The sequence below is a fragment of the Nyctereutes procyonoides genome, unplaced genomic scaffold, assembly GCF_905146905.1.
Source record: "Nyctereutes procyonoides isolate TBG_1078 unplaced genomic scaffold, NYPRO_anot_genome, whole genome shotgun sequence".
NCBI lineage: Eukaryota > Metazoa > Chordata > Mammalia > Carnivora > Canidae > Nyctereutes > Nyctereutes procyonoides.
The window spans coordinates 8788910-8801643 of record NW_026575142.1 but is presented as its reverse complement, the minus strand read 5'-3'; the positions used below and the strand labels follow the sequence as shown (position 1 = coordinate 8801643).

Sequence of the window (12734 nt, the reverse complement as noted above, 5' to 3'; positions counted from 1 at the left end):
CATTTGTTAAACAGAATGCAGAGAGGAATTCAGAAGTAGAGTTTATCAACATCCTCTGATTTACCTGTAGACAGTGAGGATTTGTGAAAATCATACTCAGGGCCCTTTGGCTTTACTGCCTTTATCACGTGCTATGTTTTTTATTGCTTCCTTCTATTTTTCTTACTGGATGAAACCTAACTTAAGAATGCAAAGTGGCAAAAAAAAATAAATTAAATTAAAATTAAAATTAAAAAATAAAGAATGCAAAGCAGCTTGCTCTCCTTGCAAAAGGCTTTTTACCTGACTGGAGAAGGGGTCGGGGCCCGCACGTGGCGGACGGGCGACGGGGAGTGTCGTATGGGCGATGGGGACTGCTGGCGGGCCAGCTGTGCTTTGGCCACGGCCGACGGTGGCGTCGGGGACCTGGACTTGGGCTTGGGAGGAATCCTGGGAGGGGTCTTATGTGGCAGCTGTTGCCCAGTGGCACCATCCAGGACCATCTCAACTGTTGCGATTGATCTGGCATCAAAGTGGGCTTCAATCTTCTGGAAAAGATGAAAACAAGGCCCATGTGGAGGAGGAGAAGCTGGTGAAGCAACGATCCAAAGGGTGGGAAAACCAAGTACAGCAAAATACCTTTTCAATTCGGGTTTGTCTTGTTTCTGAAATCTGAGCAGTCGAAACAATGGTCTTTGTCTTCTTAGCGGGTACGACATCCTCACCTGTGGGAAGGGGGGCCGGGTGTTTGGGGGAGGCGGGGTGGGCCCACTTCTAGAGAGACCATGTCAGTTCTGACCACAAAGCTGATAACATTTTCTAGCTGTCCCAGTGGAGGAAAATGCAAAAAGTTTTCAATTATGTGTTCAGTTAAATTAGGTTCTAAGAGAGAGTATGTTCATTATGGGATAAGAATTCACCTAGAACCATTTTTTTTTAATCCATTATTGGTCAATAATTTGAAAACAGAGATGATTTTTTTTTTTTTTCTTAGAGGACTCAATTGAAATACTTTCCAGTTTCTAATGGGCTTAAGAAGCACCGAGGTCTTCAGTGCTCCTGAGCTCCTGCCTGGAACCCCAGACCCTTTGCTCTTTCAGGGAGTTGGCGAGCCAGCTTCGGTCCCAGCCCCCGGCATCCCCGAGGCCTCCGAGGGAGGCAGCAGGACCTCGGCACCCGCTCTGTCCCCCTCAGTAGCCTCTCCTGATCTCCCAGCTGCACCTTGAACCCGCACGTACCTTGAACCAGCAATTCGGCCGTCGAAGTAGCTCTTCCCACGCTATTGGTGGCATTTACCGAATAGGTCCCGGAGTCTTCGGGGTATGCTTCTGCAATCACTAGGCTGTAGAGGTCGCCTTCTTGGGAAATTTGAAAATCAAGGGAGCTCTGGATTTCTGCTCCGTCCCGGTAGAACTTCACCACAGGTGTAGGGATTCCGGTCACTCTCACTTGGAGTCGAACTTGGCTTCCTTGTCTCACGGTCATGCTCTGCAGTCGTTGTACAAAGTTGGGTGGCGCGGTCTCTGCTGCAGGGGGGACGGCAGGCAAGTCAGAACTGCCACCCTGGGTACTCCCCAAGGGGTATTTCTAAACAACCCCAAGCTCTGTTTCCCAAATGAGGCGATGACTCCTGGAACCAACCACCCTTGACTGTCCTTGAGGTCCGTTCATGCATGATGGCAAGAAAGGAGCCAGAAGATGGCAGCAGGGCATCCTGCCACTACCTTTTATTTTATTTGCTTTGTTTGGTTTGGTGGTTGTAGACCACCATTTTTTTTTTTTTTTTTAAAGAAAAAGCCTAGATCTGCTTATAACATTTTTAGAGAATCCTTCAGACATTTCCTCCCAGCCTCACATCTAGCACCTTCTTAACCTGGGAAAGTAATTTGGCATATATTCGGTAAGTTGAAATAAAACGAATTCCGACGGTTGGTTGATAAGTGGACCCGTGACTTACAGAATCATTATTAACTCTTAGTGTTAAAAACCCTAAACTGTCTCCAAACTGATCAGTGGTCAAATAACCCAAATATTTACTTGTATTTAAAATCAAAACACTGACATGATTTAATGTTCGTTATGCTACAGAAAGGGGACTTTTTTGGTTCATTATGCTGAAAGAAACTTGTTAGGAATGTGAAGAGACAATGGGATTAATTTTGACATTTTTTCGAGTAATAAATAACCCGTCACCCCTGTGCATTTTCCATGTCTGAATTTTTTGGACATATGTTCAAGTTCACATGTGATGCTTCCGGATGCATCCACAAAAGCCCTATCCTTGAACAGTGCTGGTGGCAGAGTGTATTGGCTAGTCATACACTGACTCACGTAGCTCGATATGCAGGCACTGGTTGTCACGTGGCAAGTACCACAATGTTCTGTGGATCAACGTCTTACCAGGGAGTGAAGGATGGAAGGAAACGGCAGAGATTGTTGGCGACTTCTCGGAGGAAGCTGTCATGGATTTGCCTTTGTCTGTGTATGTCCATGGTGTAATATTTTTAGAAATGGAGAGTAAGTAAAAAGAGTGATTGAACGATACAGGTAAGAGCAGTGTTTCTTAAATGGGTGGTCTGTGGGGCACTCGCATCGGAATCACCTAGGAGCTTGTTAAGGTGCAAGTTCCTGGTGATGCACCTGTCTCCTTGTAGGGCTTTATTGACAAGGCCCCAAGCCTTTCCACTTGCTCAGAAGCAGGGTTTTTAATATTCCCTTAATATAATCCCTTAATATACTTTTGAGTGTTTACGATGTGTATAGAGGAAACATTCTCAGCCCCTTTTGTGCTGTATTTTGAGAGGAGAATTAAATTTTACATGGCAAACAACTTTGCTACCAGTTCAGCCTCCAGGAGGCCCGTCTCTAGATTTCAGCCTCATCTACTCTTTCCTCAGTAGCTCTTCCTGGACCTTCTTGCCCAGGGGCTGCAGAGGCCTGGGACAGAGGATGGGCAGGTCCCCCCCAGCCTACCTGTCACGAGAAGCTCAGCAGTACTAGTCGCTTGTCCAGATCCATTGGTGGCTCTCAGGGAGTATCGTCCACTGTTGGCTTGAGTCACGGCGGGGATCGTCAGTCTAGCGCGGCCTTCGCTAAAGGAGATCTGCACGCCGGGCAGAGTGGACGTGGAAATTGCCTGGCCATCCCTAAACCAGCTCACCTCAGGAACTGGGAAACCTGGAGCACAAACGCAATCCATCTTTATGGCGGAATGGGGCACTGCTAAGACCCCCGCTCTGTCCCACCAGGTCCACTGCCTTGTCCTGACCCCGAGTGGAAGGCCATCCAAGGCTAAGGAAAACGGGACAGCCACATGACATGGGGTCCACCAGCTGACACCTAGGGAGGTCAGTGGGTTCGGGTGAGGCCAACACCTTCATTTAATAGGAAACAGGCCAGAGGAGGCTCGGTGACTCTCCAAGGCCCCTCTGCTAGCCGGGCACACGGAAGACTAGAATTTCTACCTCCTGCCTTCCCGTCCCAGGTTCTCCTTGATGCAATTTAACAGACATGGTTAAAATCATAGAAGGGATTTAGAAAAGCATAGAATGCCAAAGAAACTTCGAAATAAAAAGCGACCATTGTCCTCTTCAAAAACAAGAGCCAAAGTGGCCAACGTTTAAGAGTGCTGCCCAGAGCACAAGAGGACACCCATCTGCATCCCTCCTCTGTGGCTGCGGGGACACCGTGTCCTTGAACTCGCCTTTCAAATGTGTACTCAGTAGAAATGCCACTGAGCAGAGAGAGAAGCGAGTTCTCCCAGAACAAGACACAAGCCAGACCTCGTTTTACAGAGCAACTTGTAGAGCTGGAGTTGCAGGTAGAAAAGCCTAATTCTCTTCAATCACCATAACTTATGGAGCTAAGGGGACTCCTGGGTGGCTCAGCAGCTGAGCATCTGCTCCGCTCAGGGCATGATCTCAGGGTCCCGGGATTGAGTCCCCACATGGGACTCCCTGCAGGGAGGCTGCTTCTCCCTCTGCCTGTGTCTCTGCCTCTCTCTGTGGGTCTCTCATGAATAAGTAAATAAAATCTTTTAAAAAAAAATCATGGAGCTAAGAACTACATGTACGTGGTTTGATATTTTAAGTATATTAAAATTCTGTACATTGAGAAGGCTTGAAACAAATTCAGAACAGGGTTTATTTTATATTAAAACTGAGGAAGTAAAGAGAACCAAGAGAATACTTATTTTCTTGTCCTTACATTAACCCACCTCCCACCATGGCCAAGTAAAGAGTTTGAGTAATTCATGAATGTCAGATATTTTCAGTGGTGTTTTCTTAAGACTTTATAGGCACATAATGTGAAGGAACAAGAAGCTATGAAGAAGCAAGGCTTCAGGACTCTGCAAATAGGCCAAACTCCCACTGAAGCCAACTGTGTTCTGCACAGTTCAAAAGTTACTGAGCATTACAAGATACGTAAGTGTATTATTGAAAAGTCAACGTCCCTCATGTGTGAAAAGAATGGAATTGGTCTCTATCTGCATATACAATAGACAACAAAGAATGATTATATGATATTTGTGCAATGTGAAGGTCTTATCCAGTTAGGAATAAGATGGGTACATAAAATAAAAAACGAAAGGAGAAAGGAAGAGGAAATCTTATTTTACATCTTTATTAGAAGCCAAAAACTTTTAAAAAGTGACAGTGCAAAAAAGAAGGGGGGGGGGGACAGTGCACCATGGAGGTGCTAGCTTGATGTTCAATTAACCTATGCCAATTTAAATGACAGTTGTAATACTGCAGGTGGAGACAATATGGATTAAATAATTTAGAGATTATTTACAATATAGTTTGTAGCTTACCCCCATTTTTAGTAAGTCTTAGAAATCATACATTTTTTTGAACCGCCTCTAAACTGAGTTATGAAGAAGAAAAAGAAGGGAAAAAAAACCCCAGAACTTTCTTCTAAATAAAAATCTAAGATATTTGTTTCTCTTTAATATAAAGACCAGGGTGGCATATATTATTTTTTGTTGTCATTTCCAAAGATCGGAAAATCTTCTAATTCACTAGAACCACTTAATAAAGATTGAAAAGACAAGAATAAAATAATTGGGAGTTAGTGCAACGCTGACAGTTTTCTGCTTCGTAGAAAAGTCCCTGACTTTGTTATTTCCCATTCTCGGGCACGGGGAGCAGTCAGCCCCAGCCTCCTTGTCCCATGGCAGCGTGTCTGACCCCTACTGGGCTTGGGTTCTTGGCTTCCAGTCTGGCTCTGCAGCTGAACCCAAATATAGAATGACCAAATTTGGTCGTACTTAGCTGCTGGATTCTGACAGCAATTTTAATCCAATGCTAATTATTTTGCTTTGTGGAATCATAAATATGAATAAAACATTTCCAAGCCATTACATTGTCAGACTTTGTCAGTACTGTGAACAGTATACCCTTACGATGGCCCTTCCATCCAGCTGGACCCATTTAACAAAGTGGAAGCAGGGCTTACACCTGGTGTCAAGTCCCACGGCTAAGTTAACACACTGGGGAGGGGGCGAAGAGCAGGGACGTGTGCAAGGGTGAGCTTACCACTAATGTGAGCCTCAAAGGTTGCGGTACTACCCTCCAGTACCACAACACTTTGTAACGGCTGCTTAAACGTCGGTGCTTGAGTTGTCATCTTTTCAGGCACTCTGAAAAGGAAGAGAAAAATAAGTTACCGGGTCCCAGCTAAGGGCCACTCCGGAGCTACTCCGTAGATGGCAGAGACACGTTTTCCGAACAGATTGCTCTTTAGATCATCTGTGGGCCTTCTCCTCCGTGGCTTCGGTTTGAACATGGGCCTCTGAATTGACTTGAAGCCTAACAGAGTAGCAAGTGTAAACGGAAATGGGGGAAAAAAAGAAAATTTTAGGAAATTAGAGCAAGGAATGTCCTCTAGTGGTCGAGGAGGGAAATTCAGTCTTCCCAACGATGGGACACCTGAGTGAGAGATGGAAAGAGGAAAGCTGAAATAAGTGGGAGTCGAGAAGAACAATAAAAGATGTGTGGAAAGAATAGAATGAATCTAGGGGCGCGTGGGTGGCTCAGTCGGTTGTGAGTCGGCCTTTGGCTCAGGTCATGATCTCAGGGTCCTGGGATCGAGCCCCCCATTGGGCGCTCGCAGGGAGCCCGCTTCTCCTCTCCCTCTGTCCCTCCATGCTGCTTGTGCTCTAATTAATAAATAAAATATTTTTCTCAAAAAAGGAATAGAATAAATCTGTGCATCTGTTCAATGGTTGAAAGATAATTATTAAAGATTTCCTTCCTCCCAAGATTTTTCATTCACTCTATATTTTTTTTCACTCTGTATTTTTAAAGTTGGTATAGATTTGGGTATTACTTGTATTACTTTAAGCAATCCAGGTGCCTGCTTAAAATTGTCACCGCAAGTAAAAAATTTTAACTTTTCGATTTCTTTCCTTACTTGGAAAGTTCTTATTGACTGTGCAAACCTTTTATAGATTGTATGCTGTCTTCTTATGAATATTATGAATATTTCTTCATATTGTAACTGCTCAATAAATAGTGCTACTGCTCTAGTTAATAGAAAATTTTAAACTTACATGAGTAGGCCAACTGTTATCATAGAGCTGAAAGAAAAATACTGACTTGAGTACTAGGGACCAAGGTTCAAACCTGACAAAGGGAACACTGGTGTGAAATGTGAAAGAAATGAAAAGCCCTGTGCTTTTTCAATACAGATATTCAAAAATCAAAGAAAAGAATATGAAATTTGCAGTGAAGTCCTTTTAAGTGGAAGAAAGTACTCTGTCCATCAGTTCCAGGGAGATGATGGGAACAATTTTCTGATGCACAAATACCTTATTATTTAATGCAACCAACCCACTATTCTGATATAAAGAGCAGATTCTCAATTGTCGGTTACTTCATGACTGCTTTTCACAAAACCCTCTATTCACTAAAAATGTATGGAATGCTAGTTTTTCTACTGATAATTCTGTACCATGTTGTAACTTTTTACTTAGTTAAAAAGAAAATGAGGGATCCCTGGGTGGCTCAGTGTCTGCTTTTGGCTCAGGGCATGATCCTGGAGTCCCAGAATCGAGTCCCACATCGGGCTCCCTGCATGGAGCCTGCTTCTCCCTCTGCCTGTGTCTCTGCCTCTCTCTCTCTCTCTGTTTCTCGTCAATAAATAAATAAAATCTAAAAAAAAAAAGAAAGAAAGAAAAGAAAACCAGAATTCCAAGACAATAAAATTTATATTTGGAAAATTCAAATAGTACCAAAAGTTTTTGTGAGTCTTTTGTCAAGAACTCCATAGAGCATGTTCTATTTGGGACAAAAAATTTTTTGGTCTAACCCTCCCTGTTTACCACCTAGTTCACTTTCTAAAAATAGTTGTATTCTTTGACATCATTTATGTACTATATACCAATGCATTTACAGGCATATGTGATTAGTAATTTAAATCCAGGAAGATGGAAAGTCAAAGGGTATTAAAAGTTAATAGATATTAAAAGTCTCAAAAATTAAAAAAAAATTTAAAAAAAGTCTCGAAAATACTTTCTTATCCTTAATACCAACGTTTAGTTCATATCCTATCATTTGGTTATGAGTTGAAATAAATAATGAGATGCTGAGTATTTTATAAAACAATTACACACTTCCCCTCCCAATTCCTAAACGTATCACAATCCACTTGTCTGAACTGGTCATTTATTCCTACTGGATAGGCCAATCTTGTTGCTTGAGCACTTGCTCTTGAAAGGCCTTTGTGCAATTAGGGCCCAAGGTATGCATCTAAAATGTCATGCTCCCAAAATAAACTTTCCACTGTTGACTGACAGCAGGCAAGTGTTCTCTCACTGTCCCGCAACTGATACCTCAGCAGTTGATTCCCTTAAAAAGTCATCAGGACACCCTGATACCACATGCCTTTTATCAGAGCTATTCTTGGTGTGTCTCACTTTTTCACTGAGTAACATAACCTTGAACGTTCTCAGCAGACAGAAAGAGTCTGTAACAGAAGCAAGCATTTCTCTTACCATTTCTGACCTCGACTTCAACACTTTTAGCCCATGAGGTGGAGTCACACGATTGGAAACGTTGACTGTGCTGACCCGCTAAAGCACCCAACTTTTTAAAGGAGATGGAACGAGCAGATTGAAGTAATGGATCTGCAACAGCAACGAGTAGTTACACAAACACCTGTGCCCAGGCGCATCGCACATGTTGGAATAAGAAGTTCTAACTGGGAACTAGAAATCAATCAATAAGGAAGAGAATCTATTATTAAAAAAAAAAAAAAAAAGGAAAGATGCCACTCACCTGATTTCTCAAGAGTGCCCAAAAAGGGTGGGACAAAGCCCCAGGTTTCTTCTGAAACGACGTCCTATCCAGAGCTGGTTTTGTCCACCATCTCCGACATGAATCGGTGAGCCTCTAAACTTAAAAAACAAAACTACACAGCCGGGACTGTGTAGTTTTGCTTTTCTATGCAATCCCTACACCCGAGGCGAGGCTGGGAATGCACGACTGCTCGAGAGCCAGAGCTGGGCTCTGGCCTTTTATTTGCCAGATCTGCTGACAGCCCCACATCCCTGGGCAGGGCCCCGGCTGATTGGCTGCCTCGGGAAGCTTGATGGGAGACGGATCTGTTTGGTGGTGTCACACACCACCTGTTCTCCTGATTGGCAGTGCTAAATTTAGCACCTCACAAGAGGCTTTACCAAGGAAATGGAACCGTATTTAAAGAATAACTGTATGGAGGCTCAGAGAAGAGCTCTGTTGCCCATGGTTAGCATCCGCAAGCACTGGGCTGAGGACACTTTGCCACAGTAGAAGGTATTGGTGGGCGGTTATATGGAACAGCCTTTCCACCTGAGGGCCCTGCCCTGAGAGTCAGGCCCCACTCCTCTTCCCTTCCCCCAATCGACCAACCAAATGCACCTGTCAATCATGACGGCAGATGAGGGAATTTATCTGGGGCCTAAGACTTCACTTTCTTTGAAGAATGAGTGCCTCTAACCTTTGGCGTTGAGAGAAGCGCATTTATATTACCTACGTTCTCCTGAATCTACTTGTACTTTAGGGAGAATTAAGTCAATGTTAATGAGCTATGGCTTTATACAGCCCTGCAAGAAATAATGTTGAAAGACAAAATCTGAACTCTGCTGAGATTTAATCCATACAGTATAATGATTTCGCTTTTTGCAGATTTTCTTTCTTTCTGGCTTTCATACTTACAAATGTGCATGCACCCTTTCTTAACAAGTAGCCAACTCTTATGTTTTAAATCATCCATAGGGTTCTTTTTCCAGACACATGAATGCTGCTTTACTTATCTCTGAAGTTTGCTCTTACTAATGGGAAGTGGTTAGGAGATGATATAGTCGCTATTTTAAGCCTGAATTTAATTTCAAGCAAGAGATATTTCAAATACAAAAGAGTATACCAGAAGATCTTTATAATGGTTCAGCCGAGAGATTTGTAAACCTTCACTAAGAGGGAAGAAAATTGTCTTGTTGATACTGGAAAGAGACTTTTCTTAATAAAATAGACTAAAACGTTAAGACTTAAGTTCAATTTATTTGTGTCTATAATATAAATCTTCTGGGTTGTGGAAGAACTTGGCCATGCATCAGATTTTTTCACTTCTTGAATATTTCAGACTTTGTGATTATTTAGGTAGTGATTTACTAACACTGAACAGAGCTAAACTATACTGCACAACTGATGTAGTACAATCATATAGACAAGATGACACCATGAATTTACTTAAACATCATCTCCGAGGTGATACCGTATTGGTGGCATCATTTTCCCCTCTGTTGACCCTCTCTTCCTTGATCCTGTTTGATTGATGGATTCAGAAACCACTAGCTTCATGTCATACGTCTTAAAAAATATTTCCAATTAGAGACTCATGTTACAGGCAAGCTGCCAGTCATAAAGCAAAGTAAGACTAGAAATGTGTGATCCTTCTGATTCGGGGTGTTCACCAATTGGCTATCTACTTAAACTGTGTTTGTGCATGTGTGTGTGTGTGTGATGTACTGTGTGTGCATGTATGTATATTTTTAGATTTGACCTAATGTGAAGCATGTTAATGTCTTGTTATGTTTGTTGGAACCGAAGTCAAAGCACTTTATTTCTTATGGGAACTGGAGGGAATGAGTGAGTAGAACCTTCTAGTGCAAGCTGGTGCAATACAGAGAGCTCAAGAGTTGGGAAGATGGACCATATATCATAAACATAAGGCCAAGTGTCTGACTCCAACCTGCTTGTCTGTTCATTGCTCTTGAACATTTCTAAACTTTGCAGTATTATCAAGATCCTTGCCTTTTGCCATTTCCATCCTTCTATGCCAGAGTTAAGAAAGACAGGAAGGAAAGAAGAAATTAGGAAAGGACTAGTTAATAAATAACATACTACTCTAGAAAGAAGCCATATCATTGGATTAGTGAACCGTAGTGGACTGCACAGGATATCATGGTAAGCATTAGTTTTAAAATGAAGTATGCCGTAGTTGGAATATAGTAAGCTTGCTCGGTGGAAACCAAATACTACTCAGATTTGGGGAGTTTGCTGATGCAGTAAAATCTTAATTTACCACCCTAAGAGTGGGGCTGAGTCCCACAGATAGTCCCAAACAGCTGATAATTCAAATATAATGCCTACTTAGTTTTGAAATGCCTGGTGTGATCCTCTTTTTCGACATCAGTCAAGGCAATTCATTAGACGTTTGTTAAGCACATGCTCAGTACTGAATACTGTGCTAAATGATAATTCTAGATTTTGTCATCCCTTAGTGACTCAACAGATAGCTACTGAGTGGTAACTTTGTGTCAGGCATTTTGCTAGACGATGGTCCAGACTGCCGTGACCAAGAAGATAGCTGTGGTTTCTGTACCCTTGGGGATTGCAGCCTAATAAATTCTAATAAGTTCTCAGTGTCTGTGACTGAGACCTACACTATGATATGCATCAACTCGTGCAGTCACTCCATCCGCACAGTTGTTGGTAGTGGCAGACTTTATTTTTTTTAAAGATTTTATTTATTTGAGAGAGAGAGAGAGAACATGTGAACATGTGGGAGGAGGGGCAGAGGGAGCAAGAACCCCAAGCAGACTCCACGCTGAGCAGGGAGCCTGACCTAGGGCTTGATCTTGGAATCCAGAGACCATGACCTGAGCTGAAACCAAGAGTTGGACGCTCAACAGATTGAGCCACCCAGGAGCCCCGGTGGCAGACTTTATTTACACTGCTTAGAACCGCTTACCAAAGGAAGTACTCACTGGGGACTGAAAAATCGGTACAGTTTTTAAAGCTAGTGTAAGAGTCCTTTCTCAAAAGAGTAAAATTAAGGGATTTATAATCCATTAAATTTTTTGGTGTGTGGGCTCTTTATCAAATACAGTTCAGGCACTGGGATTATAAGCAATGTGTACAGCAGACAAGAATCTCTGCCCTCAAGGAGTTTGCATTTTAGTAAGAACAGTAGTATCTGGTAATATTAGATCTATAAAGTCTACAGATTTATCTATTCTCATAAAGTATTTCAAAGCTGAAATATAAGCTCATCACTGAGCTATTAATACACAAAAAAGTAGTAAAGCAAATTCAGGAAGTGCACAGGGAAGAGCTTGTCACCCAAACAACCCGATTTAATGTACTCGTGCGTGTGTCCTGTGAGTTAGAACGGGAGGCAAAGTCACACTGGGGATATGCGAGACAAGAAAGTGCTGGTTAAAATTCAAGAGAAGACTTCTCCCCATTCCTCTTTTACTAGCTCCAGTTACAATTGCTTTAGTAGCAAGATCGAGTTGATTGATTTCTAGTTATTTATAGGTACACTAATAGCCACTAACACAGTTTATGCCACATGGAGTGCAAAAGGATTGTTTTACACACATACATCTACCAAAATAAGAAAGATCAAAAAATTTAGCTTCGCATTTCTCAGTACCGCTCACTCCAGGGGCACGTTGAATTTCACTCCCACCCTACGTGGGTTTTAGGAGACTCACTTGAATCCCTGAGTGTCAGATCTGTCTGTTGTAAACTAGGGCTTATAATACCCACTTCAAAGGGTCATGAATGTGACCGTGCATTGGACAGTCAGCACTGGATACATGGTGGGCATTTTGTTTGTTTGCTACTGCCAAGTGGGATGTGAAAGATCATCATTTTTGTGCTTAGTAATATTTCTTTGATCTATTATCTAACTACCTGGATAAATATCCAGGATAGTGTTTTCTAAGAAATCTTTGAAACGTCCAAAGTGAACTCACAGAAACATATGCCACGTTCCTTCTCTGAGGAACCTCAGAAGGTGGCATGATATTTACACATGCAATCAAATTACTGGAAACTTTTAAAAAATATTTTATTTATTTGAGATAGAAAGAGAGAGAGAGCATGAGTGGGGCTGGGGGGCAGTGGGAGATGGAGCAGCAGACTCCCCCCTGAGCAGGGAGGCCGATGCAGGGCCCAATCTCAGGACCCAGGGATCATGACCTGAGCTGAAGGCAGATGCTTAACTAACTGAGCCTCCCATATATTTTAATAAGCTTGATATGTTAAGAGGTGGATCCTCCAAAAGCAAAAGAGCCCGTGTGAGACAAAAATCTAAAAATGAAGGCAGCTCTATTGTATCAAAAAGCTGAACTTTTAAATATTTGAAAGACCCTTTGAGCGTTAAGTGATGGCTTGTGTTCATTCTGAAGATTCTGTGTGTCTCCCAGGCTTCTTACTTCTGTGTTTTACCCCAACTAATTCAAATAACCCTCCACTCCATTTCCA

General features: G+C 42.4%; 1 protein-coding gene across 1 annotated transcript in view; it reads right to left on the bottom strand.

Moving 5' to 3' along the window:
* The window catches only part of TTN (titin), a 272766-nt gene extending 264311 nt beyond the window's left edge, over window positions 1-8455 (bottom strand). Inside the window, 6 exon segments of the mRNA XM_055307803.1 lie at window positions 283-527; window positions 619-704; window positions 1218-1505; window positions 2953-3156; window positions 5517-5620; window positions 8259-8455. Coding sequence (XP_055163778.1) covers window positions 283-527; window positions 619-704; window positions 1218-1505; window positions 2953-3156; window positions 5517-5607 — 914 coding nt within the window. The 5' untranslated portion in view covers window positions 5608-5620; window positions 8259-8455.
* Window positions 8456-12734: the final 4279 nt, after the last annotated feature.